Source organism: Panthera tigris, chromosome B4, assembly GCF_018350195.1.
Source record: "Panthera tigris isolate Pti1 chromosome B4, P.tigris_Pti1_mat1.1, whole genome shotgun sequence".
Lineage (NCBI taxonomy): Eukaryota > Metazoa > Chordata > Mammalia > Carnivora > Felidae > Panthera > Panthera tigris.
The window spans coordinates 61,897,868-61,918,290 of record NC_056666.1 but is presented as its reverse complement, the minus strand read 5'-3'; the positions used below and the strand labels follow the sequence as shown (position 1 = coordinate 61,918,290).

Below are 20,423 nucleotides of genomic sequence, written 5' to 3'. Positions count from 1 at the left end.
GCAGAGTTTCTTAAAGCATAGGCTCAAGACTGCCCCCCTCAGCAGAATCACCTAAGGCGCTTATTAAGAATATTGATTTCTGAACCCTAGCCTGGACATACTGAATCTTAGGAGGCCTGGGATTCTGCATCTAACCGAACACACAATGATTCTTAGGCACTAAAATTTGAGGACTACTGATCTAGGGGAAAAGGGAAGACAAAATATTTTAGATCATCGGTCATCCACTAGTGCAGTCTCTTGATACTTCCTTATTTGGTGAATAAGGAAATGGAGGATGCTGAGAGCAATAAATATCACCTGATCCCGGACAGTTTTACCAACTCCCAGCTTCTCTTACCTATGTAAGGATCCCTAATAGTTCGACCAGTGCCAGTTGAACCCCCTAATGGGAGCTCTGACAGACCTTAGTGTGACATGAGTTTCCAAAGGGATTCAGACTGTTCCTTTCTGTGACTTCTAACCGAAGGTATGCCCATGGGGTATGTGCTAAGGTTTGATTTTATCCATCTACTCACAAGTTATGGGCTACTTCATTCAAGCTTTTTCTATGCGATTCAGAGAAACAACCTGTGGACTTGGTTACTTCAATCACATGCTTGGTCAGTTCAGAGGCAAATGTTATTTCCATATTTTTCCCCTTTTGAATCAACCTGTCAATTTAGTCTATTTCCCCTTTTGAATCAACCTGTCAATTTAGTCTAAATGGCTAGCAGAGTAGTCCTGTATAGATGGGGCTTACATTGAAAATGGGCTTCTGATTTCCCAAAACTGCTTATGATGGGTCCAAAATGAATGTGTTAGTAGGTTTTAATACTGGCCCAGGGGTGAGCTGTACTGTGGGAGTACATAGTAATTCCTGTTATTAAGAAATTTTATAATGTCTATTTGAAATCTTCTGCCTCTTTTATATCTTTTCATATGGGGATAACTGCCTAAACCTTTCTTTTCTAAGAAGCTTTCCTGGCTTTACTGAGGAAGAGGCTCGGAATTGCTCCTGATTCTTTATTGCCCAAATATTCACCTTTAGCAATCACCCCTAAAAATTCAGACCCACTCCTTTAAGTGGTTCGGGCATCAGCTGAGTGGATTCAGAACCATCAGCCTGCAATTGCAGTCTTTTCAGCTTGGTGTTTGCCTTTGAATGAGGTTTCCATGGGTAGTGACTGTTTCTTACAAGTGTGATTGTACATTTAGGGCAACATATTCATTTGGGTATTTAATTATGATTTAAGTTGTATTAAAAATCTATTATGGTATCAGAGGGAAAAAACACTCTGGTGTCTAGCTCTTGATTTTTTGTGAATAGTTTGAAATGTAGACGTATATTACTTTTGAGGAAATTTCAAAAAACACTACATTCTCCTTGATTTTAAAATTAACTAAACGAAGAAGAGGGAGATAGGTTTTAATGGGTGATTTTGGAAACATTGAACAAGCTAGTAAAAAGCAAAATATATATATAGTACCTACAGTGTATCTCAGACAGAGGGAGGTCTGATAATTTGCCCAAAGAAACACAGCTAGTAAATGGTAGGAGAACTTGAAGGCAGTCTATCTGGTTTTTGAGTCTGTGCCTTTTTTTTTTTTTTTTAAATTTTTTTAATGTTTATTTCTTGAGAGAGAAACAGTCTAAGTGGGGGAGGGGCAGAGAGAGAGGGACACACAGATCTGAAGCAGGCTCTGGGCTCTGAGCTGTCGGCATGGAGCATGACGTGGGGCTCGAACTCATGAACTGGGAGATCATGACCTGAGCCGGCGTCGGACACTTAACTGACTGAGCCACCCAGGCACGCCTTGAGTCTGTGCTTTTAACTGCTATGCAGAGTTAAGGTAGTGAAGCTGCTTTAGCTGTGCCTGGTAAGTAGGAAGTGCTCAATAAATAAAAAACTGTACTTGTAATTTTCTTATGCTTCTAAAGCTTGAAATGCTTCTGTCTAACTTAGGATTTCTTCTCTAATATTGAAAGAGCTGTAGAAATGGAGATATAAAATGAATGATTATATTACCCACCTCTGTCAAATTTGATTAGAATACCAAGATGCTTATTTAAGGTTTACAAAGATCTAGGAATAAAATAGTAAAACCACATTTATAAAAATTAATTTAGCAATTATTGAATTTCTACTATGTACAGTTCACTTTACTAAAATTATTTAACTTCTACTGTGTACAGATCGCTAGTATAAAAGAAGTAAGGTTAATAAGACATGGGTCTTGCCTGTGAAGGAGCGTAAAACCTAGTAATGGTCCCAGAGTGCCCAACATTTAAGAGAGTAGATGCAGAAGTGTTGAGGGTGGCCTACCCACGGAACAGGACACATGTGAAGTTCTGAATTAGAGTCCTGGTGTCACAGTAGCTGTGTGCTGGAAGGCACACCACTTAGCTCTCCAAATCTCAGTTTATTCATGTTGGGGTATAGTTGCTGGTATTGTTTTCTAAATCTTAAAAATGGAAATACTGATGCCTAATTCATTATACTTAGGGACAATTAAAATGAATAATGCAAAAGAATCACTTACCGGGTCCTTAGCCGAGAGTAAAGGTTCAGCAAACAGCTATCAGGAAATGGGAAGCCTTAACAACTTGCCTGCATGACCCACTCCCTGGTGGACAGACGCTCCTTCCTTGGGAGACAGGGGCAGGGGTGCTTTGCATGCTGCACCAGGGTCTTGGGGAAGAAAATGAGTTGGAGCTCAGTCACCCTTTAAATATTGACCTGAAGAACAATGGGCAGCTGCCCCTTTGGAGGCCCTAACAGGGCTTCCAGATGGCTGTTCCCCTGCCATCTTTTTCCTTACAGAGATACATAAAGAAAACTATAAGAAAGGTAGCATATGTATGTTTTCTAATTTTGTTATATGTTTAGTAGGTCTGATGAGGGATCATGCTTTGAGCTTGTGAGTCAGCTGGTGATAATCCATTGCACAGGGAAAACATCATTGAGTGTAGGGGAGGGGAAAGCCATCTGTGAAGTGTCAGGCATGAATACCAAGCTGAGAGGCCACGAGACCTATATGAGGCCTTCCTTTTCACTTGGGACCAGGGCAAATCACTGAGGCCCTCTGAGTCTCATTTCCCACTAGTTTACGTCAAGGAGGATGGATTATAGCCATAATTCTCAAATCTGAATGGCTGTCATATTCATATGGAGAGTTTCCTCTTAAGAAGCCCAGCCTAAGAACAAAAAGGTCTTTTTAGAAGCACCTTAAGTGATTTTAAAGTACACTGAGGGTAGAAAAGCAATGGAGTCGGTTATCTCTCAGGTTCTGTAGGATAAATGCCAAAGTCCACCCAGTCTGGGTGGACTAGTGTGTACCTGGTTATGTTTGGAATGTTGGTCAGAACCATATTATGGAAGGTTTTAAACGGTCTATCTGTATGCAGCAGGGCATTAATGAAGATTTTTATATAAAGGAATGGGTTGAAAGCAGCGCTGTAGAAAATATGTATTTGTCAGTTCTCTGCATGTAGTAGAAGGAGAAGAAAGAGGGGACTAGAAGCAGGTTGTGAACTAAGCTGTTAGCAAGCAAAACTGAGTAAGGTGTAGTCTATTCAATAGAATTATAGTAATATGGTCACTGATTTTTAATTAATATGAGGCAATTAGTAGAGAAATATGTGCTGTAATGTGGATAGGAAAAGAGATGCCTCTGAAACAGGAAATGAGTTGAAGTGAAGTTCAGTTCTCACGTGTAATGTATGACCAAAGAAAGTACTGTTGAGATTAATCCTCTGTAAATTATTATGTCAAAACCACACCTATTTCACAAGCTCCCACCAAAGGCTGAGCAAAAAGAGAGACTACAGAAGAAATGCCTCTTCTTACCATTTCTCTCCCTTTCAGAAACAAAACAACAACAAAATTATTGCTTACCAATTCCTTGGGCTTTTGTAAAAAACATTTAAAAATATCTGTTAAGATGGCATGTGCCTGACACCTGTTGGGGTCTAATGACTCTCAAAGGCTCCCAGGGAAAAGCAGAATCACCCGAGAATGCAGAGCCAAGAGGAAACGTCCTTTCTGCCTGGTCTTTGCATTTTGCAATACTCCTGTACTAAACAAAATTACATGATGAGCTATTTTTCTGAAAATGTGTCAGTCCCTCAAGAGAATAATAGAGATACAGCTTTTCATAAAGAATCAAGCTCCCTGGGGCACCTGGCTCAGTCGGTTAAGCGTCCGACTTCGACTCAGGTCATGATCTTATGGTTTGTGAGTTCAAGCCCCACTCCGGGCTCTGTGCTGACAGCTCAGAGCCTGGAGTCTGCTTCAGATTCTGTGTCTCATTCTTTCTCTGCCCCTACCCAACTTGTGCTCTGTTTCTCTTTGTCTCTCAAAAATAAATAAATGTAAAAAAAAAAAGAATCAAGCTCCCTGTGAATAACTGTGATGCTAACTTTTCCACTGTGTCATATGAATGGTAATGGACAGCCTCAAATATTTAGATTCCTAGATGTCATTAAGTGGTCATTAATCTCACTGAAATCATATATAAAAAGTTTGAGTTGCCGTTCTAACTGATGTGAGCCTGACCAATGAGAATCATTAAATCTTTCCTGTCAAATTGTTGTGGGTTTTTTTTCCTGCTGATTTTGAAGAATATCCAAGCTCAATTATGTCCCGGGGAACTCAATCTTCAGCTTTAATTTCCTAAATCCAAATCTTTTTGTGGATTTTGGGAGGATTTCCAAATTAATGTTAATAAAGACTTATGAAATCCTTGGCAAAAGAGTTCTGCTAAGCATGAGATCAATAGTCAAATTATCAAGATTAAAAAATAAGCTTTACTTTACAAGCGCCCATGGAAGAAGTACCTCAAGGTATATTCTAGATTAAAAACGCAAAGTATGTAAACATCCTGGACTTCCATAGAGCCTAACAGACACTCTTTAAATGTTTGTTGACTAAATGATTGAATCAATAAAAAAGCAGCACTAAGACAGCTGTGATGCAAATTTCTTATAACCCTGCAACTTTCAAGCCACATCCCAAAATAATCCACTGAAGGACGCAGGTGTTTCACCTTGATACCAGGGGCAGGAGTGTGCATCAGGAAGAGCCCGGTTAGCTCTGCCCCCAGTAAGAAGAGGAGTGCATGGACAGCCACCTCCCTTAGGAAATGGCTAACACATAATAGATAATGATAGATGCTTGCTAAACCCAACAGTTAAATGGAAGGTCTTTGCTGGAAACATGTCTTTTTTTTCAAGGTCTATGATAGAAGACTCCTTTCTAGGTAAAATCGCCTTGTAGCATGCTCCTTCTAGTACTTGGAACTGACGCTTGTGGAGTCAATATTAGTTTTTCCTCTACAGATCTTCATCCTACAGAGACTGAAGCCATAGGGGGCTTGCAGCAGGAGCTACACTGCGCTGTCTTTGCTAATTTATGGAGCAATTCTGCTGAAATCTCAGTATGCGAACAAATTACCAGAGAATCTTTTTTTTTTAATTTTTTTTTTAATGTTTATTTATTTTTGAGACAGAGAGAGACAGAGCATGAACGGGGGAGGGGCAGAGAGACAGGGAGACACAGAATCGGAAGCAGGCTCCAGGCTCTGAGCAGTCAGCCCAGAGCCCGACGCGGGGCTCGAACTCATAGACCGCGAGATCGTGACCTGAGTTGAAGTCGGACGCCTAACCGACTGAGCCACCCAGGCGCCCCAGAGAATCTTTTTTAAATGTAGGGTTTGATTCAGGAGGTCTGAATGGGGCCAGAAGCTTTGCATTTCTAACAAGCTCCTGGTGGTGGTGATGATACTTGTCCAGGACTCACACTTGGAGCAGCAAGGTCATGAGAGGTGGGTTTCTAAGTAGTTAGAAGAAGCAGATGTGGTGTGATGGAAAAGCACTGGATCTCGACCCAGAAGACTGGTTATATGAACATGATGAGTCACTTGACTTTTCTGAATCCACGTTTTCTCATTAGAAAAATGAATATGATAGGACAGTAAACACCTGCTGTGTGGGATTGTTGTGAAAATTTATAATGTTACGTGAAAAGTGACCAGAGTCTATATGGTACATTGCTGAGTAAGTGATTGTTGATCCTAAATAGTGAAAACGTAGGCACATAAGTCTATAGTGGTAACTGGTAAAGATGGGGGGACTCTTAAGCTGTGTGCTTTCTATACTTCCAGGGATTCTATTTTTTTATTCCACTGCTTAGCAAGTGTCCAGTGTTTGTGAAATTGTATGTGTAGCAAAGTTGATCACTGCCACTGTATATTTTTGGCTTCAAAATATCGATATCAGGATAATGACCCGGTGTTTCCCCCATGGCACTAGCAGGAAAGAGAACTGCTACCCAAAACATTGGTAATAACTTTGGGGCCTCGAGTCCTCTTCGAACCAGAAACAATTACTTTCAAGAAAAGACTAAAATGGAGAAGACAGAACCAGCCCAGATTTTCAATGAAAGTGTGATGAATAAATAGCTGATCGTTCTTTGCCAGCCAGTAGTCACAGTACCTCCTAACTTCATAAATTATGTATAAATGGATCCCTCTTCAATGTAAAAGCAAAGGTTCACATGAGCAGTTTGGCTGGCTTGTGCCTGACGGGTGGCTCGGCCACCGTGGCACCCAGCCTGTATTGGTACAGCTCGTCCTCCAGGGGCTCAGCACATCGTTCACATCATTGTAAACCGGCTCCCTCGAGTGCCTCCACATTGCTCCTCTGGTGGTCAAGCTTTCTGGTTAACGAACTTGTAACATATTAATATCTTTTTTTAAGTTTATTTAGAGACAGAGAGTGGACAAGGGGCAGAGAGAGGAAGAGAGAGAGAATCCCAAGCAGGCTCCACACTGTCAGTGCAGAGCCCAACGCAGGACTCAAACTCGCGAACCATGAGATCATGACCCGAGCCGAAACCAAGAGTTGGACGCTTAACTGAGTGAGCCACCCAGGCACCCCGAAACTTGTAAAATATTAAATAAAACTCTCAAAAAGTGTATAGCAGGAAATAGAAGGTAGAAAAATCAGTGAATAACCTGCAGCATCATTTACACCTCTTTCCACTTAGAATTCAGAGACAGAAACTGTTAGTACCTTGAGACAATCTAGTTTAATTCATTTGCAATGTAATCCAGAGGGAATCAGTAATCTTTGCTAAAAGAAATGAGATTTTACATCTAATCAGAGGATTTAAACACAGTGTTATTAAAAGATGTTGTTTTTTCCCTCTTTATGACCTCCAGGTCCCAGGAGAAAAAAGAAGAGGCTATCACCTTATTGAAGGACTCCATTAAATACGGCCCAGAGTTTGCAGATGCATATTCAAGCTTAGCTTCATTGCTGGCCGAGCAGGTAATTGTTTCCTTTGAACTTCACATATTTTTTTTAAATGTTTATTGTTGAGGAGTACCTGGGTGACTCAGTCAGTTATGTGTCTGACTCTTGATTTCAGTTCCAGTCATGATGTCACAGTTCATGAGTTTGAGCCCCACATTGGACTCTGTGCTGACAGCATGGAGCCTGCTTAGGATTCTCTGTTTCTCCCTTTCTCCGCCACTCCCCCACTTGCCCTCTCTCTGTCTCTTAAAAAAAAAAAAAAAAAAAAACAACTTAAAAGTTTTTGCTGTTGAATATATAAATTAATATTACCCAGATTTTGGTACCAATGAGTCAGTTTGTAACCCCATATTGAGCAACTAATTTCTATGTCTGTTTTCTTCTTGACAGAAATTATAAGCCTAGCTTCTTACCCCAATACTCTCTGTGTACTGAAGGTAGCCTTTAGACAAAGATTAGAGGTCATTAGAGGTCATTCATGTATTCTATATCACTTTGGGGCAAAATCTCTCAAGAATAATACACGGTATTTGCTAGTTTTATTGCTATTTCTTATATTTTTCTGGGGACTTGTTAATGGAATCAGATCTCCAAACTCAATGTGGAACCAATTACTGATAATAGATCCTGTGTCTCAATACCTGTTAAAAGATCGCAGAGGCTTATAGAACAGGCTCTGAAGAGATAACATTTCTCATGGTATACAGGGATATTCTTATTCCCCTTCTCTCTTCACTTGTGTCTAAATGATTGGATACTATTTTTCAGTGTTCTGGATGCATGCCCCCTGCTAAGGGGAAACAAGCATAAACTGTCTTCTCTAAACTGATGATGCAGTTTTGTTGACACACATAAGTGCCCTCAATAGACAGTGGATTCTGCTATGACACAATTGGCCAGATTGTCTTTAAAATCAAAGTCAACACCTTCAAAAGATGCCCTGCAGCATTCAGTTGGTTGAAATGTAATGAATGATTTGATACTGATACATGATTTGATATCAATTACATAGATGTGCAATTTGCATTGAAAAAATTTTGGATGTTTCAACAAGAAGCAAATTTAGAACTTTCTGTGGATATTTAAGTGTCAGAAATGATAAGACTAGTTTTCATGCTCTAATATTCTCTGTATAGTGTAGGTGGGCTTTAGACAGAAGCTCAGGTCTGTGGTGGGTGATTTCAATGCATGTTTTAGCATAGTGGTTAAGCTGATGTGATGATGATTGTGTTCTGTTATACACTGGCGGTCCTCAGCTACCTTTGGCTTGTGTTGAAGCAGAGACTGTGGGAACTTTCTGCTTAACCAACTGAGCCACCCAGGGACCCTTGGACACTGTGGGAACCTTCTGAAACAAAGATTGACTGTCTCGATCCCTTTTTCTCACCTCATCCTGGCTCATTCGTTTTCATAAGAAGACCTTTATCCTCCCCTCCCTCCCCCTGCCCCACCCTGTCTGGCTGGGTGTCTGGCAGTTACTCACACATGCCAAGCATGCTTCTCTCTTGGAGCCTCTGCACTAACTGTTTCCTTTGTCTGCAAGTTTTCTCTCAGATATCTTAGGGTATCCTTCCTCACGTCATGCTGGTTTCTCTGCCACGTTACCATATCCGAGGGGTTGTCTGCAATTACCCTTCTTAACTAGCAACCTCACCCTGACTGACCACCATGTTCTCTTTCACCTTGCCCTGCCTTATGTTTCCCAAAAGTATTTATCACCATCTAACATATGTTTGTCTATGATCGTTCTCCCACCACTAGAATATTTAACTCATGAGAATGACTGTCTCTTCTATTCATGGCTGGTTCCCAGTGTCTGTCACGTTATATGCAATGAATAAATGTTGAGTGAATAAATGAATCCATATGAACTGGAGAGCATATGGTCCCTCCAATCCAGTATATAGCCTAAATTTTATTCTTACATTACAGTACAACTAAGCCTGTGGGCCACACTGTTTTGCAATTGATCATACCTATATGTGATGATTTTGTCCTACACGGAGCGATAGTATGAGGGCCACTGTGAGAAATTATTCTTTGTAACCATAGAGTCAGGGGTGAGGACAGCACCTGCTGCATCATTCAGTGGCTTCTTTATGAGGACTCAGGAGAAATTTCTCTCATCTCACCGTTAGGAAAGGCTCAGCTTCTCCTGAGTTACAAGCTTTTTGCTTTATTTTTAATCTAATGCAGGAAAAATCTTGGAAATTCTGAAAAGGGTCAAGTGTATTTCCATCCCCCTTTCCCCATCCTCTAACAACCATCTAGACTGTATATTCTGCTCTTCTCTATGTGCTGCTTTTACTCCCGGGTTTATCATTTTCCTTAATTTATTTTATTCAGTTTTTGTTTTCAATTTTTATTTTTATTATTTTTCTTGGATGTTTTCAATTTTTAAAAGCTATCTCAATTTCTTTGTGGAATAATGAGGTATAAGTAAGTAAATACAGTTGACTCTTGAACAATGAGGGGGTTAGGGGCACTGGCCACCTGAACAGTTGAAAATCCACATACTGACTCCCCCAAAACTTAACTACTAAAAGCCTATTGACTGGAAGCCTTACCAATAACATAAATAGTTGATTACATATATTTTGTATATTATATGCATTATATACTGTATTCTTATAACAAAGTAAGCTAGGGAAAAGAAAATGTTATTAAGAAAATCATAAGGAAAAAACACTTACGGCACTGTGCTATATTTATCGAAAAAAAATCCACGTATAAGTGGACCCACACTGTTCATACCTATGTTGTTCAAGGGTCAACTGTAAATAAAGCATTCCACCAATAGTGCCCACTTCATATCTTTTTTTTCCCCAACTCACCAGGACAGATAATAAACATTTAACTGTTCCTTCTTGATGAAAATTATGCTTAAAGTAAGTAATTATACTTAAGTAATATAAATTATATTGTCATTTACCTAAGACCAGTGATAACACAGTATGTTGTTTTGGGGGAAGTTTTTTACAGATATGAGTAGAACTTGTATATATTCATGTACTTCTGTCTTCCTAAAATGCCGTCTTTTCTTTATCCCCTATAAATCCTGCCGAGTTTTCAAGATCCAATTCAACTCCCACATCTTCCTCCGAAATTTCTCCACCTCCCCTTCTGGTGGGGAGTCATGTTTCCTCAGAGCTCCTTTTTTAAAAAAGTGTTTATTTATTTATTTATTTTGAGAGAGAGAGAGAAAGAGAGAGAGCGCACACAAGTTGGGGAAGGGCAGAGAGGGAGGGAGAGAGAGAATCCCAAGCAGGGATCCGCACTGTCAGCACAGAGCCTAACTTGGGGCTCAATCCCACGAACCGTGAGATCATGACCTAAACTGAAACCAAGAGTCAGATGCTTAACTGACTGAGTCACCCAGGCACCCCTCCTTGGGGCTCCTGTAATGTTAATGGGAACACATACCAACATGCAAACCAATCACATATTTTTATTTCTTGAGTTAATATCTTGATCTATAATCTAAACAATTTTTCAGGTTTATTTTCTTTACAAGACCGTAAGTTATTTTAAGAAAAGCAGTGTCTTCTTTAGATACCTATTTCTTTTCCAGGGCTTAGGATAGTTTACTGTGTAATGCAGTCATTCAGACAGTGTGTCTTCACTTGATTTACTTTGGGATTCAGTTACTCTGTAGTGTGATACTAAGAGCAATTGACAGGGGACTAAGAGACCTAGTTCTAGACCTTACTCCATAGTTAGCCAACTACACAGACTTGGGTGAGGAGTACTTTACCTCTCTGGGCCCCAGTTTCCAAATATGAAAATTGATAAATATTCTAGATGATCTTTACTGCATCTATGGCATTAACATTCTGAGTGCCTGAAATTAATCTTCTTTAACGTCAACTAAGTGATTTTTAGTCCTTTTTTCTGACATTCTTCGTATTAACTACCCTTTCTAGATATTTCACTTGGCAATTCATTAGAATTGTTCTTTACCATTTTTTTTTATTCGAGTACAATTAACATACACTGTTACGTTAGCTTCGGGTGCACAATATAGTGATTGAATAATGCTATACATTACTCAGTGCTCAGCAGTATACATGTACTCTCAATGCCCTTAGTGCTAAGGCATTTTTTAATGAATACTCTATGGTTCCACTGTAATTAGTACTATTGTTTCTATACAAATACAGCATTAATATGTTAATACTGTGAAAAGTGATTTGCCTTAATCAATATCTGTAAGCTTCACTTGTGTTTTCTTTCTAAATCGATGAGCTCCAAGTTGATGAAAAGCTATTCTTCTAAAAATGTGACCTTGAAATTTCCTGCAGTCCCTTCTGCAGTGTCTTGCTATTAACTAACACATTTTATAGAAAGTGAAAGTTTGAAAAGGACAAGAAATATACATTTTCCTCTGTTATGTTTAAGAAGTATCAGATGCCTTATTTAAATTCAGTTATGGGATATTTCATTTTCGTGAACCACAGTGATAAATTGAGGTAAAGTCATTGCATGTCACATAGTTGAAGTTATGAACAATTTTTAAGAAGAACAAACTGCAATCATCATATTTTCTTCCATACAAGGGTCACATCTTTTGCCAGGCTTTCTTACTCGAAGTTCAAATGTAAAATGCAATGAGATCTAAGAACGTAATTGAAAGATTGGAAGGTTTTCTCTTTGCTCCTTTGGGCAATTGATTTTAACATCAAAGAGAACAGCTGTTGGGCATAACTCAGGATTGCCTTCCCTCTCTGACTTTCAACATTTTGTCTTCATGTTTTGAATTCTTTAGTAAGAAAAGAAGGCTTCAGAGGCACAAGCAAGGCACAGAGAAACTGGTAGAGAAAAATCCACCAGCTTAACATTCTTCAGCAGCAAATGAATTCATTTCTTGGTGGCACAACCTTACTTAATAACTTTTGAGCATTTCAGACTCTCAGAGTATATCAAAGCAGTGACCACAAACCTTGGTCACTCTGTAACACACTTGTGAAACCATCCCTTCACTTAACAGGTTATCTTCCAGTGTCACCTGGACACATGCATGGCCCATGCATACTATGGTCATGGGCCAATCTAATGATAGAAAATGGTTTCCTACGCTGAGCTAAAGTCAGTCATCCTATAATTTGCTCCCTTTGAGCTCATTCTAACAGAGAGCTTGTTGCACATAGCTGAAGAACACAGCTATGTTATCACTTCTGTAATTATCACTTTCAAAGCTAACCTTGTTTCTTTCACCTTGTTTCTCTTTTACCCTGGTTTCCAAATTCTTTGCTTCTGGTCATGTTGCTTTGCATAGCCTCTGGACTGTCCATTTTCTCTATGACAGTATACTTCTCATATTGAACTGTAGTTCAGCAAGGTCAGGGTGGAATAGAAATGCTTCCCTGGCTTGACATCCCTTGTGTCTAATAAATGATGCCCTAAAACGAATGATACTGGTTATCTGGCATCCACATGATGCTTTGGCTCACATGGGAGATACAGTCAACGGAAATTTCTTTTTCTTTTTTTTTCTTTTTTCAATATAATTTATTGTCAAGTTGGCTAGCATACAGTGTATACAGTGTGCTCTTGGTTTCGGTGGTAAATTCCCATGATTCTTCACTTATGTACAACACCCAGTGTTCATCCCAACAAGTGCCCTCCTCAATGCCCATCACCCATTTCCCCCTCTCCGCCACTCCCTGTTTGTTCTCTGCATTTAAGAGTCTTTTATGGTTTGCCTCCCTCCCTCTCTGTAACTATTTTTCCCCCCTTCCCTTCCCTCATCGTCTTCTGTTAAGTTTCTCAAGTTCTACATATGAGTGAAAACATATGATATCTTTCTTTCTCTGACTTATTTCACGTAGCATAATACTCTCCAGTTCCATCCACGTTGCTGCAAATGGCAAGATTTCATTCTTTTTCATTGGCAAGTAGTATTCTATTGTATACATAAACCACATCTTTATCCATTCATCAGTTCACGGACATTTAGGCTCTTTCCATAATTTGACTATTGTTGAAAGCACTGCTATAAACATTGGGATACATGTGCCCCTATGCATCAGCACTCCTGTATCCTTTGGATAAATTCCTAGTAGTGCTATTGCTGCGTTGTAGGGCAGTTCTATTTTTAATTTTTTGAGGAACCTCCACACTGTTTTCCAGAGCGGCTGCACCAGTTTGCATTCCCACCAACAGTGCAGGAGGGTTCCCATTTCTCCACATCCTCTCCAGCATCTGTAGTTTCCTGATTTGTTCATTTTAGCCACTCTGACTGGTGTGAGGTGGTATCTCAGTCGCTTTGATTTGTATTTCCCTGGTGATGAGTGATAGTCAACTGAAATTTCTAAACAATGTGAACACTTGTTAGTCCAGGTCTCACCCATTTTGCAGGCATGTTTTTACAGCCTGGATAAGAGGATTCATCTTTATCTGTATTTAATTTCAACTTCTTTATTATAATCAGCCTGGAAATTTCAGGTGTTCTAGGACTTTTTAGTCCTTTTTTCTGACATTCTTTGTATTAACTACCCTTTCCAGATATTTTACTTGGCGAATTAACTAAGAATAGTTTCTAGCTACTCATTTACGTATTTGGTTTAAAAAAATGCTGCAGAGATGAGTAGCAGGTTAGAAAGCCCTACATTGTGTTTGTAGGATCTTCTCTCCACGTTGACCTCTATTTTACCCAAGACTCTTTAGGTACAGTTATTTAATTTTTGATTAACTGATCAAATCATATTAGCATCTAGCTCACCTCGTCTTATCTACTTGGATGTTGTGAGACACTGTGTCAGAAACCTGCTGAAACCCTTCCCCTGATTGAAGGTTGTGAGTCTATTAAAAAAAACAACAACAAAAAAACACAAGTGTCATTTGCCATGCCTTGTTGCTCTTACTGTATGCATGCAGCTGTCTGTTGACACCTCTTCCCATCCTCACTGCTGGTAAAACTGTGAGGGTGATAATCCCTTCTGGGATTTATCTGAGACTAACATTGTATTCCTTGCTCTGTTGGAACCTGAAGGCAACAAGTAATTCTGTTGGGGCACGGTAGAGAAATTGAGAAAGGGAAATTTGAAAAATGGGTTAATAAGTCGAAAAGATATTACATGCTGGAGCCTTTTAAGGCCCACAGTGGAGCCCAAATTTGACATTGATAGATAATAAGAAGCAAAGGCAAGTGTCTACGCAAAGGGTTATAAAACAGGAGAGGAAGAAAATATGTGGAAATATGTGGGATATTGTGAGGAGGCTTTTAAATGCCGTGCAGTGTGAGTAGTTGAGAGCCTTGTTTCTGGCACAAAGTGTGGGAATGGACAGACGTTATTGTGGAAAAAGAATCCCTTTGTGTTTAAGAACTGTTTGTAGGTGAAGGCTGGAAGGAAAAGAAAACGGAAAATTAAAAATTCCAGGGCAGAGCACCTTAAGGACTGAGAAGACACATGGTCACTGAACACCATGGGGAAGCCAAGGAGAAGGGAGAATTTAGGAAAGGAGGAAAAGAGGTCAGCTTCCACATTCCTTTTCTATTACACAAGTAATATGAAAATGTAAAATGAAAAGTGGGGAAAAGTCAGAGAAAATAAAATATACCTTTCATTAATATGATATCTAGAAACAACAAATATTACTATTTTTTAATACCCTGCAAGTCTTGCAATATAAATATTTTGTTTTCATACATTCACAAGTAATTTGTGTCCTATCCTTTTCACTTGCCATTAAATTATGCATATCATACATATTCATGGCCTTCATAAATACCATTTTTTTAACGTTTTTAAATTTTTTTAAGTTTATTTATTTATTTTGAGAGAGAGTGTGCTGGAGGGGCAGAGAGAGGTGGGGAGAGAGAATCTCAAGCAGGTTCTGTGCCATTAGTGCAGAGCCTGATGTGTGGCTTGAACCCATGAATGGTGAGATCATGACCTGAGCCGAAACCAAGAGTTGGACGCTTAAACTGAACGAACCACCCAGGAGCCCCCAGTGTATTTCAATATTAAATTATCCTTCTCTAGGTGATCCCACCATTCTTCTGTTCTTTTATTTTAGTCTTTTTTTTTTTCTTCATGCAAAGTTGGGAATAATTGTTTAGTAATAATGAAATAATCTTAGGGTAATTTGTAAGGGTGAAACACCTTGCAAATAGCAAGCTTTCAAGACACAGGAAAAATAAGATCACCAAAATCCCATAATGTATTTTAAATTTATAAAATAGTCTGCTGGACTCATCTGGTGATTGCAAGATAAAATGAATTTTATTCTGTTTTTAAAAAGAATGGTAAAGGGGGCACCTGGGTTGCTTAGTCAGTTAAGAATGCAACTCTTTTCTATTTATTTATTTTTTTTAATTTACATCCAAGGTAGCAGATAGTGCAACAGTGATTTCAGGAGTAGATTCCTTAATGCCCCTTGCCCATTTAACCATCCCCCCTCCCTCGACCCCTCCAGTAACCCTCTTGTTTGTTCTCCATATTTAAGAGTCTCTTATGTTTTGTCCTTCTCCCTTTTTTTATATTATTTTTGCTTCCCTTTCCCTTATGTTCATCTGTTTTGTATCTTAAAGTCCTCATATGAGTGAAGTCATATGATATTCATCCTTCTCTAATTTCGCTTAGCATAATACCTTCTAGTTCCATCCACATAGTTGCAAAAGCAAGATTTCATTCTTTTTGATTGCCGAGTAATACTCCATTGTATATATATACCACATCTTCTTTATCCATTCATCCATCAATGGACATTTGGGCTCTTTCCATAATTTGGCTATTGTTGAGAGTGCTGCTATAAACATTCGGTTGCATGTGCCCCTTCAAAACAGCACACCTGTATCCCTTGGATAAATGCCTAGTAGTGCAGTTGCTGGGTCATAGGGTAGTTCTATTTTTAATTTTTTGAGGAACCTCATACTGTTTTCCAGAGTAGCTCCACCAGTTTTCATTCCCACTAGCAGTGCAAAAGAGATCCTCTTTTTTCCACATCCTCACCAACATCTGTTGTTGCCTGAGTTGTTAATGTTAGCCATTCTGACAGGTGTAAGGTGGTATCTCATTGTTGATGAGTGGTGTTGAGCATTTTTTCATGTGTCGGTTGGCCATCTGGATGTCTTCTTTGGAGAAGGGTCTGTTCATGTCTTTTGCCCATTTCCTCACTGGATTATTTGTTTTTTGGGTGTTGAGTTTGGTAAGTTCTTTGTAGATTTTGGATACTAACCCTTTATCTGATATGTCGTTTGCAACTATCTTCTCCCATTCCATTGGTTGCCGTTTAGTTTTGCTGATGGCTTCCTTCACTGTGCAGAAGCTTTTTATTTTGATGAGGTCCCAGTAGTTCATTTTTGCTTTTGTTTCCCTTGCCTCCAGAGATGTGTTGAGTAAGAAGTTGCTGTGGCCAAGGTCAAAGAGGTTTTTGCCTGCTATCTCCTCAAGGATTTTGATGGCTTCCTGTCTTACATTTAGGTCCATAAATACCATTTTAATGGCTACTTACTAGTTATCAAAATGATATATTCTAATTTACATAATAAATTAGCCCAACTTTTGTACACTTGGGTTCTGTGTATGTGTGTGGCAGTGTGCTTTTCCTTTCTTTTTTTTTAATTGTTTTTAAGTTGATTTATTTATTTTGAGAGAGAGAGAGAGAGAGAGTGAAGAGGGGAGGGGCAGAGATAGAGAGCAGGGGAGGGGCAATTGAGAGGGAGAGAGAGAATCCCAAGCAGGCTCTGTTCTGTCAGCACAGAGCCCAAAGTGGAGCTTGAACCCATGAACTGTGAGATCATGATCTAGTGGAAATCAAGAGTCAGATGATTAACCGACCAAGCCACCCAGGCACCCCAAACTTTTCCTTTCTTATGGCTTTTCCAAAACAATATTTTGAGTCATTTCTAATGATAGATTCCTAAAAGTGGAATTCTCACATCAAAGAGTATCAACATATTTCAGTGAGATACCTTACTACATTGTTCTTGAGATACATTACTAATTTGCTTTCTGAAAGAGTGATACCAGTATTCTCTGCTGCCAACAGTATCCAGCCTTTAAGTGTTGAATGTTAGTGGAACATTTAAGTGGAAATAGCATGTGGGCAGATGGCAGTGAGAAAGATTAGGACTGGGAAGATGGACTTAGGACTTCAAATAAATGGAACCATATTATGAGTAGGTAATTTCTCTGAGGGGAAAATGAAGAATAGTGTGTGTGTGTTGGGGGTGGGGTGGATAACTTAAAGAATTTTTTAACCTGATTATTTTACAGAGAGAAATATGAAGTTCAGAGAATTAAGTGCCTCTTAAGGTCGGACAAATAACTAGTGTCAGGACCAGGACTAGAGCCTGGTCTTTTGACTCATTGGCACTGCTCTTTCACTGTATGACACCGAGGTCCCATGATTGGACCATGGTAATGGGTAGGGTCAATGAGGTAGAGTGTGGAGGGAGTGGAAAGGAAAGAGAGAAGTGATAGAGGAAAGCCAGGAGGGTGAGTTGTCATAGATGTTAGATACATTAAAAAAAAAAAAAATCCAGAAAAAAAAAAAACTGATATGCCTGTTTGTCTACTGCAGCAAAGAAGTCAAGAAGACTGAGAACAGAAAATAAACTCTTAGATTCGAAGTCAAGGTGGTCTCGGGCTTACTGTTCTCTCCTGGGTCTCCATTAACACTCAGAGCTGGCTGTACTCCAGCTTCACAGATAGGATTGTAAACATTTATAAGCCCACCATCATTTTTAACCAGCCTACTCTTGCAATAGAATATATAGCTTGCATTACACTATCAGTAAAGGAAAAAAAAAATTAACACTGCTTATGACCCTGACCTACTGTAAATTGTTGCTAGCCTCAGGTTTATAGCCTCTTGAAAAACTCAATTAATTAATTTCATAACACTTAAAATATTTTTCTTTTATGTATTTTGGGATATGACTTCACATGATATAGGAATGAAAAGAAATTGGAGCAATAAAATATAAGTTAGGAATATAGACCAAGAGTGAAAAGTCTCCTGCCATCCTTTGGGTAGATTCAGCCACATATATTGTGGCCAAATCAACTTGAACTAGACCCTACCTTGGGGCACCTGGGTAGCTCAGTCGGTTAAGCGGCCGACTTCAGCTCAGGTCATGATCTCACGGTCCGTGAGTTCGAGCCCCGCGTCGTACTCTGTGCTGACAGCTCAGAGCCTGGAGCCTGTTTCGGATTCTGTGTCTCCCTCTCTCTCTGACCCTCCCCCATTCATGCTCTGTCTCTGTCTCAAAAATAAATAAACGTTAAAAAAAAAAAAAAAACTAGACCCTACCTTAATAATTTATTGATTTAATTATTCAGCACAGGTACCACTAAGCATTAGGATTTTTTTTTTTTGTTAATGTTTATTCATTTTTTTTGAGAGAGAGAGAGACAGAGCACAAGTAGGGGAGGGGCAGAGAGATCGGGAGACACAGAATCTGAAGCAGGCTCTGGGCTCTGAGCTATCAGCACAGAGCCAGACTTGGGGCTCGAATTCACGAACCGCTAGATCATGACCTGAGCCGAAGTTGGATGTTTAACTAACCGAGCCACTCAGGTGCCCCGGCATTAGGATTGATGAGCTAATCAGGTGTGGGCTTTATCCTCATGGAACTTAAGAGTATATTAGAAAGGCTAACCCTAAGCAAAGAATTACAGTCCCATATCCATATCCAATATCTAACACAATTACGACAAATATGCAAAGAGAAAGTACCATTGAGAATATTCTAGGGACCTAACCTAATGTGGGAAGGAACATATGGAGAACAGGGGCAGTGGCCAAAAAGTGACATTTAATCTGATTCCTAAAGAACTTTTAGATATCAACAAGGTAAAAATGAATATGAAAAACTTTCTGGCTAGAGGAAATAGACCGTGTGACAGCTCTGGGGTGAAGAAAAGTGGTATTTCTTCTTTTAATAGAAAATTTTGTGCCTACAGAGAATAAGTACAAAATAGTGTGAGAAGAGTTTGCAGATGGAGGGAACTGCAATTCTCTGCAAATGTGGGCTCCCCCCACCCCTTTTTTTCCAGGTCTCCTGACAGTGTTTTACACCTGTGGTTGCTTACTCTTGTTGTACTTTTAGCTTGTATTTAACAATTCTTAGCATTTCTTCTTTAAAGTGATTACTTCTGGCATACTTAAATTGTTACAGAGTGGTGTTGATCACAGTCTGCTGGGTGATAAAAAAAAAAAAATCAAGATTAAGAAATACCTGACATTTCCTTGGTGAGGAGAAATGCCAAGTTAATTTTCATTTTAGTTGGATGAAAAAGAGAATTAGACATCAAATATTGGCAGCTCGTTTCTCATGAATGTCCATGCTGATGACTGATGGGTGGAAGAACTGTTTTATAAAGAAAATAAAAGCAAAGGAGAGGGTGAGAAAGCAGGCAATCTCTGCTGTGTGTTTTGAGCTGCTATGTCTTGAAGAGTTTCTTAGAGACATGAGTTTAAACATCCATTGTTCCTAAACTTACCAAGTTTGTCATAGTAAATAAAGGCATTGGACTAAAGGGGAAATAACCTTATGGCTCTGTGTTCATAAAAATACTTCCAGAAAACAATTCAGATGCATGACCATGATGTCAGGGCATTAGCACAACTTTCCATCTCCTCCCTGTAGGTCCTTCACCGCTTTGGAATACCACATCTTACACCTTCCGCACAGGAAGTGCACATTACAGGCCATTCATTAAGCCAGCTGTTCACAAAGTGTTGACTGGGGACACTTGAGGTCCAAGAAGGTCAATGCAGTTTTCACAATACTACTGACAAGTCATTTGCCTTTTTTACTCTCGTTCTTTTGTGAGTGTACAGTATTTTTTTAGAGGATACATGACATATTTATAATTATGGAAAGACTATTAAAATATTCTCCCATTTTCCAATTAAATATCTGTGTGAGACCAACATTTCTTCCCATACTCAACTAAAAACATAAAAATAGATTAGCACGCACGCACGCATGAAAAATAGATTAGCACAAAAGTAGATATGGGAATCCAGCTGTCTTCTATTAAGCCAAACATTAAAGAGATTTGCAAAAACATGAAATAATGCCAGTATTTTTTTTTGCGGTGGAAAAATATTTTTTATTGTCATACAAATATGTTATGTTTTAGTTTATTATATATATATATATATTTTTTTT

The 20,423-nt window shown here is 39.1% G+C and overlaps 1 protein-coding gene and 1 long non-coding RNA gene across 4 annotated transcripts in view; one reads left to right on the top strand and one right to left on the bottom strand.

Moving 5' to 3' along the window:
* The window catches only part of LOC122240324, a 70,906-nt gene that overhangs the window by 18,631 nt on the left and 31,852 nt on the right, over positions 1–20,423 (bottom strand). For 2 of the 3 annotated variants that reach the window (XR_006219860.1, XR_006219859.1), the window contains one exon: positions 2,524–2,672. This is a non-coding gene — a long non-coding RNA (uncharacterized LOC122240324). Of the gene's footprint in view, positions 1–2,523; positions 2,673–19,549; positions 19,617–20,423 lie in introns of those variants that run through there. The other variant, XR_006219861.1, reaches the window with a different exon arrangement.
* Positions 1–20,423, top strand: part of TMTC1 (transmembrane O-mannosyltransferase targeting cadherins 1) — a 275,658-nt gene that overhangs the window by 232,942 nt on the left and 22,293 nt on the right. Inside the window, exon 13 of the mRNA XM_007098851.2 lies at positions 7,204–7,312. Within this exon, the coding sequence (XP_007098913.2) occupies positions 7,204–7,312 (109 nt within the window). The remainder of the gene's footprint in view (positions 1–7,203; positions 7,313–20,423) is intronic.